The 22746-nt window shown below is 38.2% G+C and overlaps 1 protein-coding gene across 1 annotated transcript in view; it reads left to right on the top strand.

Annotated features, from left to right (window-relative positions):
• Nucleotides 1–22364, top strand: part of LRRC8C (leucine rich repeat containing 8 VRAC subunit C) — an 88553-nt gene extending 66189 nt beyond the window's left edge. Inside the window, exon 3 of the mRNA XM_003260030.3 lies at nt 15524–22364. Within this exon, the coding sequence (XP_003260078.1) occupies nt 15524–17797 (2274 nt within the window). The 3' untranslated portion in view covers nt 17798–22364. The remainder of the gene's footprint in view (nt 1–15523) is intronic.
• The last annotated feature ends 382 nt before the right edge of the window (nt 22365–22746 follow it).

Below are 22746 nucleotides of genomic sequence, written 5' to 3'. Positions count from 1 at the left end.
CTGTTCATACATTGAAGATAATCTGGATGATTTATGTTTCTCTTTGAACTCTCCCAATTTCTTTTATTCTACTCCTGCTCACAGATTTATCAGCAAACTGCAGGGTTTCTAGAGCTAAGTCAGCTGAGTACAGAACTGAGGTTTCAGTCCCTGGGCATTGCTTCAAAAAGAGTTTTTCCTGTATTATTTTAAGAGCATAATTAGAGATAAATATTTCAAATTCTTCAAACAACTGAAACAAATAGTCTGTTATAAATCAAAACATGTTCTGTGTTTTTATGTATCTATTGAATTTTCTCACATGGTTGTTACTTTGAAATGGATGCTTTCAACATAGATCTTAAATTGCCATGGATCAAATAATTCACTGGTCTTTATGGCTTATGGAAAAATGCCATGAAGCAGAATGAGAAGAAGCTGCTTCAAATCTTTCCCACCCCCATCATTTCTGAAAATTTTTTTTTGTAATTCCTTGTTTGGCCTAGAGAAGCTTTCTTCAAAAGAAGAGGGGAAAAAAACAATGTGGATACAACCCAGATAGAGGTAATAAAAGCGTCCTTGATGGCTGGAAACCTTCAGTTTAATGAAGGGTTAAAAAAATGAACATTAACAGTATGTATTGTCATTCCCACCCTCAGAAAAGTTAGTATGTCTGTATTTACAGTGATAGGAGAATTGTATTTACTAAGCAAAATTTCAAAATGTAGACATGATTCTAGTGTGGATATGATGGTTTCTTTTTTACTTAGGAATAAACAGACCATGTGTCCCAAATCTGGTACTCTCTTTGTGTCTCTTAAATGAGTTAGCACTTAACTCTGGCTTTAGGAATCACTAGACTGATATCATTTGGCAGTTAGGAGAGTGTGCAAAATGAATTGTTTCATGTCAGAGGAAGGTAGCTAGAGGTCAAATATTTCCAGATGTTCTCTGGCATCTGAATATATGAATGCATATGCTTGCCTTAGCTGTGGTTTGTTCCTCCTTAGGGATATGGGGGACAGTGTTTATTTATTCACTTCATATTTATTGCATACCTATTTTGTGCCAGGCAATGAAAACTAAGCATGGTGTCTATCTTTAAAGAGCTTACTGGTCCTTATACTGTTATTTGTTCTGTATAATGATTTAAGATATGCTGTAGCTTTTTTAGTGCTTAATCTTTCTATCAGTGACATTTAATGTTCCTCAGGCATTTCTCATGGTGCATAACTCAAGGAGTTTCGCTTGATACTAGCTTTTAATTATGTATTAATAAAACCTGTATAAAAGTACCATTATACTTTACCACTGAGAAAATCCATAAGTTCAGAAATCTAAGTTTTAATGAACTTATCTCTTCAATCCCTTGGATTTTTTTCCCCAAGCACTCCATGCCTCAAATGTGCCAAGGTATGATTTTTTTTTATTTTCCTTTTCCTATTGCTATTGGAGAAATAGGCAACTAATAAAAACAGACCTTTTACTCTGCTCTTGTAAATACCTTAGACTTTGGCAGTTTGCCTTAGACTGGTTTTTCTCTCACTTTACTATATGGGTGTAAACTTCCTCCCTGTACAGTGTGTTATTTCCTGGCCATGATATAAATGTTAAGCATCATCATCATTAAAAATAAGGGAGATTCAGACAAGTCCTGAAGGTGGAAAAAAAAAGAAATTAACAAAAAAAGAGAGAGAGAGAGAGAGATGATCCAAACAATGGAATGCTATATAGTGCTAAAAAAAAAACAGTCAAGCCATGAAAAGACATGGAGGAACATTAAATGTACATTGCTAAGTGAAAGAAGCTAATCTTAAAAGGATACATGCTGTATGATTCCAACTGTATTATATTCTGGAAAAGGCAAAACTACAGACAGTAAAAATATCAGTTGTTCCTTAGAAAGGACAAAGGAGGGGAGGGATAAGTAGGTATAGCTCAGAAGACTTTTAGGGCAGTGAAAGGACTCTGTAGGATATTACAATGGATACATATTGTTATACATTTGTCCAAATCTTTATCCAACACCAAGAGGGAACCCCAAGGTAACTGTAGACTTTGGATGATAGTGATGTGTCAACGTAGGTTCATCGATTGTAACAAATGTACCACTGTGGTTGAGCTTGGTGATAATGGGGAGGGCTATACATGGGTGGAGGTAGGGAGCATATGGGAAATCTCTGTACCTTCCTTTCGATTTTGCTGTGAACCTAAAACTGCTCTAAGAAAATTTAAAAGTCTTTTTAAAAAGTAGAAGAAAAGAAGAGAGCATGTGTACAGCAAACAGGAAATGATGCCACATACTTGCAGTTTTGCTTTTCCATTTCTGTTGGAGACAAGGACGGTGTTTGTCCTGATGATAGTGATGCAGCATGTGTGGTTCTCACAGATGTCTATTTCTGTGCTCTTGTGGCGATTGCCTCCAAATATGCATATAGTCGACATAATGCACAGCAAGAGTTGTGAATGAGACATTTGCTAAGAATGAAAGCATTTAAATGTTCACTCTTCAGAGCCATCTACTCTGCCTTTTCAGTTCCTTTTCATTCTCATTCTCACCAACATTTTTTGTACTTAAAATATTTTCAATAGTTCAGCCTTGAAACACAGTCTACATTTTCAGAGTTAATTCTATCACTGATGAGGGGAATCAATCTCATGCCTTTGGACAATGAGTGCTTTCTTTGTCCTCTAGCATCTTGTATCTTGGGGAAAGTGCTTAATCAAGTTTGTACATTAACTGATAACTTAGTGACATGAAAGTTAATTCTTTTCCCTTCTATTTCTATCCCTTTGCCCAGGAGAAATAGGTCTACCTCAGAAAAGAAGAGTGACACTCCATCTTTTCAGTCTTTCTCCCTCTCTCTCCCCAAGTGCATCCTTTTTCTCCTGCCTCTGGAACCACAGGCTGTAACCTAGCAGCTTCAAGTCCCAAATGAAGTTACTTCTACTCCACCAAGTCTACCCTGCTTACTCGAAGCCTGAGCTCTTACTGTACATATTGCCATATTTGCGCTGTCGTTTGATTTTTCATGTGGCTGGTTATGTCCCTCTAGCAAGATTGCAAGTGCTTTTAGAACAGCAAATACTGGCTACGCCTCTTTGGTTTTCCTATGACGCTTAGCATGTATTACCTTGGCACAAAACTAATTGTGTTTTTTGCCATTACTTTCTTTTTTTATTATTATTATACTTTAAGTTTTAGGGTACATGTGCACAATGTGCAGGTTTGTTACATATATATCCATGTGCCATGTTGGTGTGCTGAACCCATTAACTCGTCATTTAGCATTAGGTATATCTCCTAATGCTGTCCCTCCCCCCTCCCCCCACCCCACAACAGTCCCCGGAGTGTGATGTTCCCCTTCCTGTGTCCAGGTGTTCCCATTGTTCAATTCCCACCTATGAGTGAGAACATGCGGTGTTTGGTTTTTTGTCCTTGCGATAGTTTACTGAGAATGATGCTTTCCAGTTTCATCCATGTCCCTACAAAGGACATGAACTCATCATTTTTTATGGCTGCATAGTATTCCATGGTGTATATGTGCCACATTTTCTTAATCCAGTCTATCGTTGTTGGACATTTGGGTTGGTTCCAAGTCTTTGCTATTGTGAATAGTGCCGCAATAAACATACATGTGCGTGTGTCTTTATAGCAGCATGATTTATAGTCCTTTGGGTATATACCCAGTAATGGGATGGCTGGATCAAATGGTATTTCTAGTTCGAGATCCCTGAGGAATCGCCACACTGACTTCCACAATGGTTGAACTAGTTTACGGTCCCACCAACAGTGTAAAAGTGTTCCTATTTCTCCACATCCTCTCCAGCACCTGTTGTTTCCTGACTTTTTAATGATCACCATTCTAACTGGTGTGAGATGGTATCTCATTGTGGTTTTGATTTGCATTTCTCTGATGGCCAGTGATGATGAGCATTTTTTCATGTGTTTTTTGGCTGCATAAATGTCTTCTTTTGAGAAGTGTCTGTTCATGTTCTTCACCCACTTTTTGATGGGGTTGTTTGTTTTTTTCTTGTAAATTTGCTTGAGTTCATTGTAGATTCTGGATATTAGCCCTTTGTCAGATGAGTAGGTTGCAAAAATTTTCTCCCATTTTGTAGGTTGCCTGTTCACTCTGATGGTAGTTTCTTTTGCTGTGCAGAAGCTCTTTAGTTTAATTAGATCCCATTTGTCAATTTTTTTTGCCGTTACTTTCAACGGCAAAAACCACAATTACTTTTACGCCAACCTAATAGTAGATAGTAGGTATTCAATATGTTTCTGTTGGTAAAGGATAGCCTGCTCTTATCTCTGAACAATCCCTGGAGAATAGATCTTTGGGATGTGATTTTGCTATATCCTTCTTAGGTCAACAGGGATAACTTGATTTGTTCCGTCAGACTGGGGGCAAGTCCAGATGATCAACTTCAGGGTAGAAATCTTTGGTACTACCTATATTTGAATCAATGAGGTGGAGGGAGGATGAAGCATAAACTTACTGTCTTATATTGTCCACTTGCCTTTTTGTGGCTCCACTCTACCTGTTTGGATCAAATCTGTCATAACCAAGTTAAAGTACTATCTTTTAAAGAATAAGACACAATCTAAAGACTACATCTGGATCACAAGTTAACATATTGGAATGGTACCACCTATTTTATCATACACTGCAAATTTTCTTACTTCCTCTTCCTATAACAATATAATCATAACTGTGTTTTAAAGTCCAAGCTGGTAGCTCATGCCTGTAATCCCAGCATTTTGGGGGTCCAAGGCGGGAGGATCACTTGAGCCCAGGAGTTCAAGGCTAGCCTAGGCAATACAGTGAGAACCCATCTCTATAAAAAATAAAAATAGAAAACTAGCTCAAGCTGGAGAAATAATTTGGGGATTATAGTTCATAGAAAAAGAACAATGGGGCCAGGCACGGTGGCTCATGCCTGTAATCCCAGCACTTTGGGAGGCTGAGGCGGGCGGATCACGAGGTCAGGAGATCGAGACCATCCTGGCTAATACAGTGAAACCCTGTCTCTACTAATACTACAAAAAATTAGCCAGGCATGGTGGCGGGCGCCTGTAGTCCCAGCTACTTGGAAGACTGAGGCAGGAGAATGGCGTGAACCTGGGAGGCGGAGCTTACGGTGAGCAGAGATCGCATCACTCCACTCCACTCCAGCCTGGGCGGCAGAGCGAGACTCCATCTCAAAAAAAAAAAAAGAAAAAGAACAATGGACTTTATTGTCGAGGATATAGGAAAGTAAGTATTTTCATATGCTGTTGGTGGAACATGTGTAAAGAAATTCGGCCTTTTTTGGGGGGGAGGGAATTTGACGTATAAGTTTACCTTGTGTAGCACTACCCAAGCAACACAATTTTTCATAATGTTAATTTGTCTCGACTAATTTTTGTATTAAGATATACACATCTGCAAAAGATGGTAAAACAGGTGTTACAATTCAAAACAGTCCTGTGTTCAATGTGTATAGTCATGATAGATATAAAAAGATAACAAACATGCATACACAGACCCCAAAGCAAGATGAGCATTTCTGTGGAGCACAAATGGAACGCTGAATGGGTCTGAATCAATTGCTGGGCTCTTATCCAAAACTAAGCAGTAGCAGCCAGGAGCTCAGCTCCTGCTAGTAAAGGGAACCATAAATGCACCAAGCAAGATAAGAGACTGAAGCCTGGTCACTGTTTCAAGCCAAAAGTCCTCACTCCCAAAAAGAAGCTGAAAAAATATAGTGATTAACTGGATGCTGGAGACGGTACTTCAGAGGAAAGTGTGCATCTGAGGTGCCTGCCAACCAGAAACTGAGTCAGCCTGTCCACTATCTCGCAGACTGACTCTGTGAGGTCCTGACATCACAGTGGAACATCAAAACACCATGATAAGACCTATTGGTGGACTCGGGGGGGCTAGGGGCTGGGTGCAGAAAACCACAAAAGTACACTCAAGGGAAGCAGTGGAAAACATACACCTACTCAGGATGCGTCTACCACCCAGAACACATGAAAAAAACTATGTTAAGAAAGACTATTAACAAAATTAACAATTGGAACACAGATTCATGCAAGATGAAATTAAGTTTTAACCAGATGACAAATAAATATACAGAGAGTGGTTAAAAAGATCAAGACATAACATTTAAAAAGTAGGGGCCGGGTACAGTGGTGAACGCCTGTAATCCCCGCACTTTGGGAGGCCGAGGCAGGCGGATCACTTGAGCCCAGGAGTTCAAAACCAGCCTGGGCAACATGGCAAGGACCCTATCTCTAAAACAAAAAAAAAATATTTTTTAATTAGCCAGGCATGGTGGCACACACCTGTAGTCCCAGCTACATGGCAGGCTGAGGTGGAAGGATCACTTCATCCCAGGATTTTTGAAGCTGCTGTGAGTCATGATCATGCTACTACACTCCAGCCTGGGCAACAGAGCAAGACCCTATCTCAATCAATCAATAAAGTAGGTAGATACGACTTAAGAGCTGATATAACAAATTTAGAAATCTTGGAAATAAAGTCAATGAATTATAAAATATCAACAGATAGAATAACTGGACTGTACTCAGTAGCATAAAGAAGTAATGAATTAAACAAGAGTTCTGAGTTTACCCAGAGCCCGGCACAGAGAGAGACAGGAATCAAAACACACATTCATGAAAGACAGACTGAGAGACACTGACATACATCTCAGGGGAATTGTAGAAGAAAATGGAAGAAAGGATGGAGCAATATTTGAAGAAATATTTGCTTTAATTTCCCAAAATTAAAGAAAGTCAAGTCCTTAGCTCCAGATATGGAGTAGGATTAACCCACATACATTCAAAATTAAAGTGAACCTGCAGAAAATCCTGAGACTAAAGGTAAAATCTCAAAAGCTACCTTAAAGATAGATTGCACACTAAAGAACACAAACTGACAGCAAACTTCTCATCAGAAAAAATATAGGCCAGGGAAAATCGAGTAATATTTTTAAATGCTGAGAGGAAATTACTATCAAAACAGAATTGTATAACTTACCAAATAATTACTGAAGAACGAAAGCAATATAGGAATTGTCAGTCTTACAGGATATATGAGTTTCCCATCCACAGACTTTTATTAAGAGTTATTAAGGTGTATACTTCAACCAAAGGGAAAATGAACCCAGGAAGAAGTTATAGGATCTAAGAAAACTAATGACTCATAATTTAATAAATATATAAACAAACACGATCAAGTACAGATTGTAAAAAAAAAAAGTATTTCAAAAGAAAGCAAAAGCAAACTCTGAGAACAACAAATCGGTATAGTACAGTGGGTAGTTACAACATGGAAGTGGTGTGGAGATACTAAAAATTTTAAATGTACATTTTAAGAAATTATAGATAACCTCTAGAAGAACAGAAATACAGTCGCTATCTTCCTAACCAGCTGAGAAGGGGTTGGGTGGGAAATAGGAGATAGAGAAAAAATGAGCAGTGCAGCAGAAGGCAGGAAGGAGAAGGGAAAAGTATAAATGAAAACTAAAAATCTAGAAATAAGTCCAACTATCCAAATATGAGTGAGGGAAATAATGGATTAAGTTCACTTATAAAAAGAAAGGGGTGATTAGTTTGGATTTTTAAAAATTCAAAAGGCAGAAACCTAAAAAAATTATCAGAGTAAAAATAGAGATTAAAAGATAACATAACACAAATACCCAAAAAAGCCGGTAATGTTAATATTAGATAGCATTTAGCCTTCCCATCTTCAAGAATACACCCTTTATCTAAACAAGGTATATATTTGAGTTTTCTAATATGCACAGGTTCTTGTAACCACCACCACAAACAGGATACAGAAGAATCTCAACACCCCAAAGAATTCCTGGTGCTGACCTTTGCAATGAACCCCCCAACCTCAGCCTTTAACCTCTGATCTGTTCTATGTCCTCATCCCTCTGTCCTATTTTTCAGAATGCCATGTAAAATCAGATAGTATGTAACTTTTTGAGACTAACACACTTTTTAGTAGCAAAACTCCCTACATGCGTGTCATCATGGGAATGAATGTCTTCAGTGAATTATAGCACATCCACAATATGTAATTCCATGGCACTTAGAATGAAGTAGATCTCCAGGTGTCAATCTATTAACATCTCCAAGACATACCATGAAAGAGAAAAACTCAAGGTGCAGGAACAATATATATAGTAAGATCTTATTTGTTTATATATTATATACATGTAAATGCACAGATATAGATCTGGAATGGTATACACCAAACTTACCAGGGCTCACGAAGGAATGGCAATGGGGATAGGAAAAGGGAAAGGGAGGACTCTACCTTCTGTGTTAAAAATAAATGTTTTGGCCGGGTGCAGTGGCTCATGCCTGTAGTCCCAGCACTTTGGGAGACTGAGGCGGGCGGATCGTTTTGAGCACAGGAGTTCGAGACCAGCCTGGGCAACATGGTAAAACCCCATCTCTACAAAACAATACAAAAATTAGCCAGGCATGGTGGTGCAGGCCCGTGGTCCTAGCCACTCAGGAGGCTGAGGCTGGAAAATTCTTCAACCCGGGAGGTGGAGGTTGCAGTGAGCCAAGATCACACCACTGCGCCCTAGCCTGGCAACAGAGCAAGACCCTGTCTCAAAAATAAATAAATAAATGTTTTTTTTTTAAAGACAGATTTATGGTAGCAAAAAAAAAAAAATACATAGACATAACTTAATAATGTACAAAATCTCTGTGAGAAAACTATAAAACACTCTTGAAAGGCACAAAATTAGATGCAAACAAGTGAAAACACACACCATAAGGAGGAAGAATCAACATCATGTCAGTTCTTCACTTATAAATGTAAAGTGATCCCAATAAAAATACTACTAGGGTTTTTTTTTTCCTGTATCTACATAATCCGATGATAAAGTTTATTGTGAAAGACAAGCACAAATTTGAGCACTTATCACACTAATTACTGATTTAGATGTCTCACTCCTGTGCTTGACTTTGAAGGGCTTTTTGTTCTTGTTGGTATCCCAAACATAACAACTGACATATAGTAGATACTACTCCAGAATGATTGACTTTTCCTGAGGCACACTCAGAATTCAGCATTTATGTTCTACATGTCCGGCATGTAATAGATAAGCTGCCTTTGTTTGTATGTTCTTTGTTATTTCAGGCAGTTTCTCTGAAGCTAAGTGGTTTTATTTTGTTTTAACCTCAGCCCCTTGGTGTCTCATTCATGCAAATGTGGTACCTTTTCAACTGGTTATCACAGATGGGTTCTCTTTTCACTTCCATACCTTTCTGGCAACTGCCTAAATAAGTGTCATCCTGATGTGTCTTAATGATTCTAACAAAGGACTAAGACTCAAATAATATACATCATACAAAAATGTAGCCATAAATATTATGACTTAAAATAGTGAAAATTTCTATTAAAAGGCCTGAATTTCACATTGACCATTCAAGGTATTTCAGTATGCAATAAAGCATGCACATACTCCACTTACAGTGCATCTCTAAATCTGATTGTTACAATTTAAAATATTTGATTTCTCTTCCTAGATTCAAACAACATTTTCAGGCAGGTTTGGATGGGTTGTTTCTTTTTTTAGGAAGCTTGAATTTTGGCCTATGCTTCCCTTGAAACCCTTCCCTTCCCCCATAGAAAGCAAAAGCAAGAAATTCAGCTTATTTCATTGACCTTAGAATTGAGGAAGGATCTTCAAGATCCTCTTTTATCTTTTCAAAAATAGCTGTTGTGTTTTCTCAACATGATGATTTGCAGATCAGAATTGAAGAATCCAAATTTTAGTGAATCCATTTAACCAATTATTGCAACCCTTGGGTTTCTTTTCCATAAGTAGTGCATAGATATTATCACAGTCATGGAACAAGTTTATGTGTACATTTTTTTCTCCAAGGACTTTAATTGGGAAGCCTTGAGGAGTATTTTATACTCCTGGATGTCAGTCGTTCCTAAAGATCCAGAGGATAGGCCAGGCGCCATGGCTCATGCCTGTAATCCCAGCACTTTGGGAGGCCAAGGCGGGCAGATCATGAGGTCAGGAGTTCGAGACCACCCTGGCCAATATAGTGAAACCCCATCTCTACTAAAAATACAAAAATTAGTTGGGTGTGGTGGCACGCACCTGTAGTCCCAGCTACTTGGGAGGCTGAGGCAGAAGAATCACTTGAACTCAGGAAGCGGAGGTTGCAGTGAGCTGAGATCGCGCCACTGCACTCCAGCCTAGGCGACAGAGCAAGACTCCATCTAAAAAAAAAAAAAAAAAAGATCCAGAGGATATTGGGTCAAACCCCAGTCTAATGCCCCCAGGCAGGTTCCTGGAAGGATTAGGTTCCCATGGTCCCAGTTTCTGCTTCCATGGAAATCTTTAGATTACAGATTTTTACCTATCCCAGGTAAACTCTGTACAACTTTGATCCCAGCGTGAAATTTGCTGTGATTTCTACAAAATGCATTCATAAAAGGTGTGGCTGGGGTGTGTGTGTGTGAGTGTGGGTGTGTGTGTGTGAGTGTGTGTGTGTGTGTGTGTAGCAGATTTTACTAAAGATTTGAGAAAGATTGAAAGGTATTTGTATCTCAAAATAGAAATAATGAGCACATACTCCAGCCACCTGCTGTGTGGCTTGACCTAATTTTCTTCTTCCCTTCTAACCTGTCCCTGCTCTCCTGATTCACCTCCTCCTACTTCCAAGCCTGTTCACTCCAATGTAAAGTAGGCAGTTTAGCTGTCTCTTTGTACCTTGGCTTAATCTGACCCCTTGCTCTCAGTGTCTCATTCTTCTGTTTCCCTCTCCTCCTCCTTCACTTAGACATTTTCCTTACCGTAAATAATTTCATTCTAAGAATTCTCAGAATTCTCATAGCAGCTTTTAGAATATTAACTTTTCTCACTTTTATGCATTTTGGATCAGGTTCTCTTGTTTATTTTGATATTTTTTCTTCACTTCCCCCCACCAGTTTCTTCCCCCTTTTTCTCTCCCTCTTCCTACATAAAGACACCACATAACTCCATTCTCAAGACTTTTTCCTCCAAAGGCAGCTGAGAGTTGTCCTTGAAAGAAAATGGTGGAATTTTTCCATGTGGTGATGTGTGTGGATGAGCTGCTGGTGATACACTGAGCCTCAGGGCTTTGTAGAAGGGGATGTGGTTGGGCACTTTCTCCCTGCCTCTACTCCAAGCACTCTTTCTTAGTCCTGTACCAACAGCCTGGAACTCTACAACTATTCTTTTGAGATTTGTTTTGCAGCCTTTCTTTAAGGCTTGTTTTGCACCCTGATCTTTAAATTACTGGGTAAAGAAAAAGAAACGTGAAGTATAGGTCTGATTAGGCAGACTTCTCAAAAGGATAGGAAAGATAAAACAAAAATTTCCTAATTCTCACAGGCTGCTCTTACAAAGATATGGCAAAAACACTATTTAACCTTTTGAAGAAGAAGAAGATGAAGAAGAAGAAGAAGACGATGAAGAAGAAGACAAGAAGAAGCTGCCTGCCTTATTTTTTTTTCTTATTTTTCTCTTTGAAAATACTGATCCTTTTCCCAGTTCTTCCCCACATTGCATTATTCAGAAATACAGTTTCTATTTAACATGGAGGGTAACTTCCTCTCTCTTATAGCTATTGCACTGTTTAAATCTTCATACTGTTTACTGTTGGACCTCCTAACCTGGCTATTTATTTTTGTAGTCCTGGATTTGACAGCCAGCCCTCACATTCTTTTGGAATTCTACTCAGAGCTGCCTCTCTGCATGAGTCTTCTTGTGATGTGTTCCCTCAGCAACATGAGATGCTACTGTTCTTAGTGACTAAATTCCAGGTTTTTTTTTTTCTACTCAGGACTCATTTCTGGGTGATTAACAGCTTTTGGAAAATAGATTACTGTCTTCATTCTCCTGATATTTGAGTAGGCACGCTTCAAAAAATATCTTCATGAAGGAATGAAAGGGAAATATGAAGTCAAAAGAGTGAACAGAACTTCTGGAGATTGCCTGTGGTATAAGCCTCCTACGCTGGGCTGTTCTCTACAAAGCCATCCTAGCAGAAGCTAGGTGAAATGAGAAGAATGTGGGGAGTGGTGGAAGAACACTAGGCTGGAAAGAAAAGACAGGTTTAAATTCCTGTTCTGCCATTTCCTAGCTGCGTGAATTTATGCAAGTCACTGAAGTTTTCTGAACCTTGGTCAGTTTCTTCTTCCGTAGAATGGAGAGAATGTGACCTACTTCTCTAGCATGGCAGATTCCAGCTAATTAGACATTTTTATGAAAAATATAAAAACGCAGTTGCACTGTGTGGACATAACCCCAAGTGCACACAGCTGAGTGAGAGGTACACAAGCTAGATTTCAGCCGACACTTGCCCTTCACCTGGGCACCCTGGTACAGTGCATAACCTAAAATCCTATACAGCAGCCAAGTTCCTTAAGTCCACCATCTTCTTTCATTAGGAGTAAGCCTGGGGGAGGGGTCAGGCAGAGGTACAGAAATGGGGCCCACTTGGTTGCTTAGCAGGGACTTAGCACCTTAAGAAGATGCCTCCCTTTTTACCTTCTATTTAATCTTGCTTTTACCTGATCCTTCTGTATTTTTTTTTTTTTTTGAGACAGTCTTGCTCTGTTGTGTTGCCCAGGCTGGAGTGCAGTGGCACGATCTCGGCTCACTGCAAGCTCCGCCTTCTGGGTTCACGCCATTCTCCTGCCTCAGCCTCCCCAGTAGCTGGGACTACAGGCGCCCACCACCGTGCCCAGCTAATTTTTTGTATTTTTAGTAGAGACGGGGTTTCACTGTGTTAGCCAAGATGGTCTTGATCTCCTGACCTCGTGATCCTCCCGCCTCAGCCTCCCAAAATGCTGGGATTACAGGCGTGAGTCACCGCGCCCGGCCTGGATTTTCATCATATCATTAACAATGTCATATTAACAATAGTTCAAGAATGTCACTCTTGAAGAATGTGCGCAAGGAAGCACATTCCTTTTCCCTGCTGATCTCTGGCCCCCTCCCTCTGCCTACTTCCCAAGTTGTTGGAGCATTAAATGAGACCATGAACAGGAAAGCATCTGGAACATGATCCCAAACCCTTCTCTTTTATGTTTCTTCAAGATAGTCTAGTATTTGTCTAGGCTTTCTCCTGGTTGTTTTGTTTGTTTGTTTTTTATTCCATGGGTTTCCAAAGTATGGTGCTTGAAACCCAAGAAATATGATGAATGCTCCATTGAGATGTGAAATAAAAGTGAAAACTTTTCTTTATATTTATTTTAAACTTGAAATAAGCTAGCTTTTTGATTATTTGACATATTGATTGATGTGAATATGCAGTACCTACAGGAAGACATAAATATAGTAGGTAGGTATACTCAACATTTTCTTCTAAGTAATAGAAATGTTTGAAGACCACTGCTGAATTCTCACATCTCAGTAGCCACCGAATCCTCTAAATGCAATCACATTTGTTGTTCTTACCTGCATTCTTTTGATTTAAATAGTAAATAGTTGCCCCCTGCTGTATCTTCCAAGACAGAACTTTATAAATCTTGTGGTGAAACCTCCTCTCTTCCTGCAGCCTCATTTCTTGTTATCTGCATAGGACATGGCAAGCAGTAAGCCTCTTCTGTAAAATGTGACTTGTTTGTGCAAAATAATTTGTTAAGATAAAGTCAAATTGGGATCCTTCTGGCTTAACCCTAGACATTCAGGAAAATACGAATATGGGCTCTGGGTCTAGGTGATTCTGAGCTAGATGACATTAAGCAAGTTACTTAACCTGAGTCCATGCCTCAGTCTCCTCATCTATAAAATGGAAATAATAAGAGTACTTGCTGTCATCCGATTAAGATAGCAATTAACAGAATTAATGCCCATGACTTTATGAAAAGACAGTCAGTTGCATATTAAGCACAACAGAGGTTTGCTGCTGTCATCACTATAATCACCATCTTCATCTTCATCCCTAGAAGAGGTGTCCTGCACACTCAGATACAACCCTGAACTGGAAGGACTATTGGCAATTTTGGATTCATTCCCTTTCTCATAAAATATACACTGGTGGTCTTCCATGTACCAGACATTTTACTAAGTGTTGGGTGCTTCACTCTGTCATCAGCCTCATGCTTCTATATGGTAGGCTGCTGGTTCCCTTGTCACCAGCTTGTGGTCACCTTACTATGCTCTAGCAGACCACTTTACAACGGGTTCAGTTTCTATGCCTATAATCAAGGTAAAGGACTTTGATGTTGCAAAATCACTAACCACTGCTGGTGCAGAATCATTAAACATTGTGGATTTCCAGCCATTTGACATTTTAAGGTACAAATAGACTTTCCCTGCGTTATTAATTCCACATGTCATTGCTGAATACTCTTTGGTTATTCTTCCTTTGAAATGTCAACTTTTTGTTCATAGGCCTCCTCCTGAAGATGATTCCTCTAGGTTGATTCAATGTGTATTCTGTCATATCCTACTTATCTTCAAAAAGGGTGCATTCATTCTCTCTTTCCCGAATTGCAATTTTTTGAGTCTGCTGGACATTCTTACAGCTTAATATTCTTTTCAACAAACTGAAACATTGGTAGAAGGATAGTGGTTCTCAATGTAATATTTTGTGTGTAACGCTAACAAATCTAAACAATTATTTTACTGTTGAACACTTCTGTGATTTTTTTATCTCTCTCTGAAGGAATAGTTTTTATAAAAGCTTAGCAAAATTTCCATTAAATTCATTCATATTAATCTATACATACAGTCTAGAATATGTGTAGAAAAAGAAGGGGAAAACAAGACAGGAATTCCTTTCATAGCTCCTCCTTCTTATGTTTCTGCTTCTTCTACACAGACTGATACAATCTTTGAGGACATGTAACTCAAGATTGAGTCTGAGAAGATGATATACTTCCCAGACCAGTGACTGATTCTCCCAGAATCCAGTGAGAGAATTGCTAATTTTTTTTTTTTTTTTTTTGAGACAAAGTTTTGCTCTTGTCGCCCATGTTGGAATGCAATGGCACGATCTCGGCTCAGTGCAACCTCCACCTCCTGGGTTCAAGCGATTCTCCTGCCTCAGCCTCCCAAGTACCTGGAATTACAGGCGCCTACCACCATGCCCAGCTAATTTTTGTATTTTTAGTAGAGACAGCGTTTTGCGATGTTGGCCAGGCTGGTTTCAAACTCCTGACCTCAGGTGATCCACCCGCCTCGGCCTCCCAAAGTGCTTGGATTACAGTTGTGAGCCACTGCGCCTGGCTGCTAATTTTTTAAAAATACATGAATGTTCCCTAAATATTTATTTTCTTGTGAGTTGTTCTATGACCTGAAAAACCTGAAAAACCACTGTTTTATGTCATAACTTAGACATGATGAACAAAGTCAAGTATTTCATTTTTCCAATGTATGAGCTAAGAATAAAATCTTGATGCTGGAATTGAACATTGTATTCTCCAGGCAGAGGAAATGGACATTTATTGGATGTTACTGCTGCTTTCTTTGCAGTAATAACATTATGAAAGCTCTTTGAGTAATATAATTTGAAAATATTATTTCTGTGTTTCAGGTCATGCAAGACAAGATAATCTGCCTTCCGAAAAGAGTGCAGCCTGCTCAGAACCACTCTTCCCTTTCAAATGTCTCTCAAGCAGTTGCCAGTACCACTCCACTGCCTCCACCTAAACCATCTCCTGCTAACCCCATCACTGTGGAAATGAAAGGCCTGAAGACAGATCTGGACCTTCAGCAGTACAGCTTTATAAACCAGATGTGTTATGAGCGAGCCCTCCACTGGTATGCCAAGTATTTCCCTTACCTTGTCCTCATCCATACCCTGGTCTTTATGCTCTGCAGTAACTTTTGGTTCAAATTCCCTGGCTCCAGCTCCAAAATAGAACATTTCATCTCCATTCTGGGGAAGTGTTTTGACTCTCCTTGGACCACACGGGCTTTATCTGAAGTGTCTGGGGAGGACTCGGAAGAAAAGGACAACAGGAAGAACAACATGAACAGGTCCAACACCATCCAATCTGGTCCAGAAGGCAGCCTGGTCAACTCTCAGTCTTTAAAGTCCATTCCTGAGAAGTTTGTAGTTGACAAATCCACTGCAGGGGCTCTAGATAAAAAGGAAGGTGAGCAGGCTAAGGCCTTATTTGAGAAGGTGAAGAAGTTCAGGCTGCATGTGGAAGAAGGTGATATTCTATATGCCATGTATGTTCGCCAGACTGTACTTAAAGTTATCAAATTCCTAATCATCATTGCATATAATAGTGCTCTGGTTTCCAAGGTCCAGTTTACAGTGGACTGTAATGTGGACATTCAGGACATGACTGGATATAAAAACTTTTCGTGCAATCATACCATGGCACACTTGTTCTCAAAACTGTCCTTTTGCTATCTGTGCTTTGTTAGTATCTATGGATTGACATGCCTTTATACCTTATACTGGCTGTTCTACCGTTCTCTACGGGAATATTCCTTTGAGTATGTCCGTCAGGAGACTGGAATTGATGATATTCCAGATGTGAAAAATGACTTTGCTTTTATGCTTCATATGATAGATCAGTATGACCCTCTCTATTCCAAGAGATTTGCAGTGTTCCTGTCTGAAGTCAGTGAAAACAAATTAAAGCAGCTGAACTTAAATAATGAATGGACTCCCGATAAACTGAGGCAGAAGCTACAGACAAATGCCCATAATCGACTGGAATTGCCTCTTATCATGCTTTCTGGCCTTCCAGACACTGTTTTTGAAATCACAGAGTTGCAATCTCTAAAACTTGAAATCATTAAGAACGTAATGATACCAGCCACCATTGCACAGTTAGACAATCTTCAGGAGCTCTCTCTGCACCAGTGTTCTGTCAAAATCCACAGTGCGGCGCTCTCTTTCCTGAAGGAGAACCTCAAGGTCTTGAGCGTCAAGTTTGATGACATGAGGGAACTCCCCCCCTGGATGTATGGGCTTCGAAATCTGGAAGAGCTGTACCTAGTTGGCTCTCTAAGTCATGATATTTCCAGAAATGTCACCCTTGAGTCTCTGCGGGATCTCAAAAGCCTTAAAATTCTCTCTATCAAAAGCAACGTTTCCAAAATCCCTCAGGCAGTGGTTGATGTTTCCAGCCATCTCCAGAAGATGTGCATACATAATGATGGCACCAAGCTGGTGATGCTCAACAACTTAAAGAAGATGACCAATCTGACAGAGCTGGAGCTGGTCCACTGTGACCTGGAACGTATTCCTCATGCTGTGTTCAGCCTACTCAGCCTCCAGGAATTGGACCTGAAGGAAAACAATCTGAAATCTATAGAAGAAATAGTCAGTTTTCAGCACTTAAGAAAGTTGACAGTGCTAAAACTGTGGCATAACAGCATCACCTACATCCCAGAGCATATAAAGAAACTCACCAGCCTGGAACGCCTGTCCTTTAGTCACAATAAAATAGAGGTGCTGCCTTCCCACCTCTTCCTATGCAACAAGATCCGATACTTGGACTTATCGTACAATGACATTCGATTTATCCCACCTGAAATCGGAGTTCTACAAAGTTTACAGTATTTTTCCATCACGTGTAACAAAGTGGAAAGCCTTCCAGATGAACTCTACTTCTGCAAGAAACTTAAAACTCTGAAGATTGGGAAAAACAGCCTATCTGTACTTTCACCGAAAATTGGAAATTTGCTATTTCTTTCCTACTTAGATGTAAAAGGTAATCACTTTGAAATCCTCCCTCCTGAACTGGGTGACTGTCGGGCTCTGAAGCGAGCTGGTTTAGTTGTAGAAGATGCTCTGTTTGAAACTCTGCCTTCTGACGTCCGGGAGCAAATGAAAACAGAATAACTTATTTTTCGTTAAAGTTTGACTGAAACACGCTTCTACCAAATACAGTATGAATAATTAGGTAGTCTTAATGCCTTTCCTATTTTTTTTCCTTTTCACACAAAACAAAATGTACACAAAGATTGCATAAGGAGTATGTATTTTTAATAAAAATTTAATTGTATTTTTTCAATATTAATATTTTAAAGTTTTATTTGTCTTCAAACACAGTATATCTATTATCTACTGACAGAAAGAGATAGTTCCATTTGGTTTTTTGTTTTTGTTTTTTAGTTCATTCTTGTGGAAAGGAGGGAATTATAAGTTGCATGCTTTTTGGCATTTTTTAAATAGAGGAAGATATTTTGCCAAGGCCATTTTTAACTTGTTTACACCTGTACAGGGTTCTTATTTTTGTTTTCATTGTGTGTGTATCAAGGAATCTGTGCTAGTTATTTTAATACCAGCTGCCTTCTCCATTGGCCAAGACCTTCATTCAGTGGAACTTCACATAAGTGCATTGTCATAGAGTATTTTAAATGTTCCCCTGCCTCCAACAAAACCCTAAATTGTATTATTTCATGTACCTGACAGTTATTGTTATCCTTAGGCAAGGTTTTTGTGAGTGAAGAAAATAATCTTTAGTGGCTGGTATGTTTGAATTAGGCCTTTATCATTTAACTTATTTGCATTTTACCAACATTTTAAAAATATTTAAAACCTAAATACAGAGGCTCCTCCCACCTTAATCTCAATACTGCTATGTAGTACTGGTGAACAACTTTGGAGAACCTAGATTTATTTTAATATTCTAATAGGTAATTAAATTTAGAAATCATAGAATTAGAAGCCTGGTTTTTGAGTAATTTAATCATCTTTCATATCTTGATATGTGGCTGCATCAGATGGAAAAAAATTTACTAAAGCACCCTGTTAAAGAGCTGGTGTGCTCCAGTGAGGCCCTATCCTTTTCTCAGCACAGTGTGGCAGTGGTAATCTATTCAAATTTTGCCTGTTGCACAAAATAATCCACTTATATATACAGTCAGCCTTCCATACTTGTGGGTTCTGCATCTGTGGATTCCGCCGACTGTAGATGGAAAATATTCAAAAAGAAAGTTTTGTCTGTACTGAATAAGTATAGACTTTTTCCTTGTCATTATTCCCTAAACAATACAGTGTAACAACTGTTTAAATAGGATTTACATTGTTTTAGGTATTATAAATTACCTAGAGATGATTTAAAGTATATGGGAGGATGTGCATAGGTTATATGCAATTTCTGCACCGTTTTATGTCAAGGATTTGAACATCCTCAGATTCTGGTGTTTGAGGGCATCCTGGAATCAATTCCCCATGATACCAAGGGATGACTAAAATATTAATCGATTTCCCTCAAGCCTGCCCTTGCTGTGAACTAGTGCTACAAGCCCGGGAACTCCATCTGCTCTCTGGCTTAAAATACGTATCTCATCTAAAATTGTTCATTAAAGTGTGAATAAATTGCTAAGTGGTTGTTGCTTAGCAATAATTTTTGCCTGACCATCAGCAGAGCTTTTATTTACCTTTGTACTTAAAATCCAGCATAGCATGGGCTCTTGGGCAAAATATTTCACTGACTATTAAGCATGTAGAACAGGAAAATGAAATACACTATTTGCGCCCTTGACCTAGAACCAGAACCACTGATTATGAGAACTTTGTTTTATGTACCAAATTCACTTTGACCATTTTCTGAGCTCTAGACTGATCTTAGTAAGTTTTGTGACTTAACAATGAAAGAAAGTAGAAAGATGCTTTGGGTTTTCAAAATGTTGTTTTTTAAAATTGCTCCTTGGGTGAATTTACTCAGCGCTGCTTTGAGTTGTATACAGAAACCAATGATGGGAATTCCTCCTCAGAAATGTTTGCCTAAATTGTGTTTTCCACTTTGCGATACATCATGGAGTGAAGCATTAGGGAAAGAGATTCTTTTGATTTGTTTAATAATCTAATTATACAGACCAAAGTGCTTTAAGTTTCTGCTCTATGTTAATGTTTTAGAATGGTGATTTTGCTGATTAATTTAGACCTGGAATTGAAATAATGTGCTGAGAATAATAACATGGTTATAGTTCTTGTATGATAAAGTATTCCATTTCAGAATGTTGTTGGAATTCTGAGTTTGAATAATGTGTTGTATCTAGAAACATAGCCCTATCTGTTTTAAACAAATAATTTGTTAGCCAGTTGTCCATGGTTGAGCATGACAAAAATACCTTGTCAAAAGGCAAGCTTAGGTAACTGCTGGCAAAACACTGGGTGCACTATTTTTCTGGATAAAATTTACAGTTCTTTTCTTTATTACCCTTCAAAAGGGATCTCTTCGGGTTAAAAATCATATTTATGCTGAAGTCTTTATCTGGTGTTAACTAAAAATCTCATATGGGTTCATAACTGAGGTCACTCATAATTCCTTTTTATCACTTGTAAAAATTTGCTCAAAATTCCCAAAAAATATTGTTTTTTAATGATTTTGCAGGCTGACCCCCCAACCTAAGTTTTGATAACATCTAGTAAGTCAATATAGCTCTGTGACTTCATGTTTTAACTAAGAAGGAAAATTCATAGATATTCCTGTTAGATTTTATAAACCTTCAAAAGTCTCAAACTTAATTTTGAGTCTAAATTTTCTGACACTGGCCCTTTTTAATATTGTAAGTTTTTGTTCACTTTCTTAAGTAAAAAAACATTTAATTACTATTTAGCCCTTAAATGGGAAACTCAGGTAATGAACTGCTGACTTTTCTAAAGTTCTTTAACTGATCAATTCAGTATAGAGGGATATTTATCTAATCACTTTCTGTATTTTACAAGTGCTCTTTCTAAAAAGGAATAACTATTATAGCTGTATTTCCCCAATCTCTATAGGACTCATGAGAAATTGCTTGTGTAAATATAAAAGCACCATATGTGTTCTTAATTCCTATGGCTGCTTGAAGCTCATGATGAAAAAGTCTTTTTGTCAGTTTTAATTGTTAAGTACAGAACAAACAATTGTTTGGTGATGGCCTGATTGAAAGAGAGCATATAAGTATATCCCAGTGGAACTCACCAAAGAAGACCACACCTCAGAAACTATTGCATTTTCTCGTTATGTGTTGGGTTTGATTTGCTTTTGTTTTTAATGCAGCTCTTTTAATATAAAGATTCTTGATACAGTGAAATCTCTTATTTCAAGTGTAAGATTTTCTTATTCTTCACCCACCCCTTCCCTGCCATTGTATTTCCCATCTATTTCAAGGAGTTTCAACAATTTACATTGCATCGTATGCAGTAGGTACTGCTTTTTCAGAAAGACCTGGAAAACATACCTGCTATGAGTATTTTGTTCAGATGTAGCCATTTACCTGGCTCTCATGTCATCTTTGTGGAGAGAGTCTTAGACAAAAATCTTCCTTGTATTTACTTGGGTTAAGTGAAGTCCAAATTCTTACAGTATGCTATTTCAGGATTTCTGATATTAAAAAAGAAAAAACAAAATCTTTATATCTCTTATTAACATTTCCCCCAAGAAGGGTTGTGCTGTTATTTTCTATTATAAGAAAAGTTCATTCTTTAAGTAGTCTCTTTTACCTCTAATCTAATTTCATACCAAATACCTGATCAATAGAAATGATATATTTAAGCAGCAAAGATTCCTAATCCATCATTATGAAAAGTGTCAGCAGTACTTAGTAGTGAACAGATAAGATCAATTTCAGTATAATTCCACTTTGTTTTTAGAGACTAAATTAAGATTCAATTAACATTCTCCTATGAATTCTGAATGTGATAATGTGATTCAGTCAAATTTTATTAAGCTCTTAGTAACTCAGGATAGCATTCCATACTATTTGCTAACTCAAGTTAGCAAAACAAATTAGTTAAACAGCTTAGTTCTTAGGAGACTGCCTAAAAGATCAAGACAATTTTCTCATCTTTGCTTTCTACTTAGAAACATTGCAAGAAACCTTGGATAGTCTTCACCAGACCTGCCATGATTTTATAAGATTTAGGCCTCAGTGACATGCTTCTGAACGTTTCCTGCCAGCCATCCAAACTAAGTATCCGCTCATTCCATCTTCCCAAAGTCACTCACCGATAAAGGTAGCATCCTTAAGTTCATTTTTGAAAGGTGGAGGAGGATCTCCCCCTGCCCAAAGGAATTTTTTTTATCAGAATACCTTGAAAGGGGGGGTATATAAATTTGGAAAACTTAATTTCTTGGCTGTGTTTAATAACAGTTCCTATGCATGGTTTTTAATGTGATGTAAATTTGTTTCTTTCTTCGGAATACCTCTCTCCACCCCCCATCTTATTCTTCCTCTTTAATGAATATTTTTATTGGAGCTCAAACTCCATGCCTTATGTGCTCACTAAGTTTTCTTTTTGCCCCTTGTTTACTCTGTCTGTATGTATGTCAAAAGCTGGCAAAACCTCTAAAACTGTCAAGAAAATGCTTGAAAGTTGATTTGTCATAGTGCAAATTCATGATAAAATGTCTTAATGTTATTTGGATATGTAGTACATAGAAACAGAAAAATAAAGTCATTTTTATAACTTAAAATAGATATTTGTCCCTCTCTTACTCATTTTTAGAAATCATGTTTATCATTTGCATTTCTTAAACTATTACTAAAGCTCCCTTTTCTCTGCAGGAAATAAGTTGCATGCATTCTTTCACTTTGTGTTGAGCTAGTTTCTGTAATTGTGACTAATTATTTCCTTCCTTAATTCACTCTACTGTATCTACCTAAGGTGCCCCTGGAGTTTCATTTGGGTAATTAGTGCCTTATATGTAATCTGGAGTGCAATTTCTGTACATTTGCCAGATCAGATTGTACAATGGCTGTCCAGCTCAGCTTTCAGTAAACGGTCTTATAGTAATGACTGTGGTTACTTAAAGGAATCAGCATGATCCTGCACAGCTAGGAGGCCTCCTCTAATTA

The sequence above is a fragment of the Nomascus leucogenys genome, chromosome 12 (assembly GCF_006542625.1).
Source record: "Nomascus leucogenys isolate Asia chromosome 12, Asia_NLE_v1, whole genome shotgun sequence".
NCBI classification, from domain to species: Eukaryota; Metazoa; Chordata; class Mammalia; order Primates; family Hylobatidae; genus Nomascus; species Nomascus leucogenys.
Note: the sequence above shows the minus strand (reverse complement) of the source record. Positions and strands in the feature narration are given on the sequence as shown.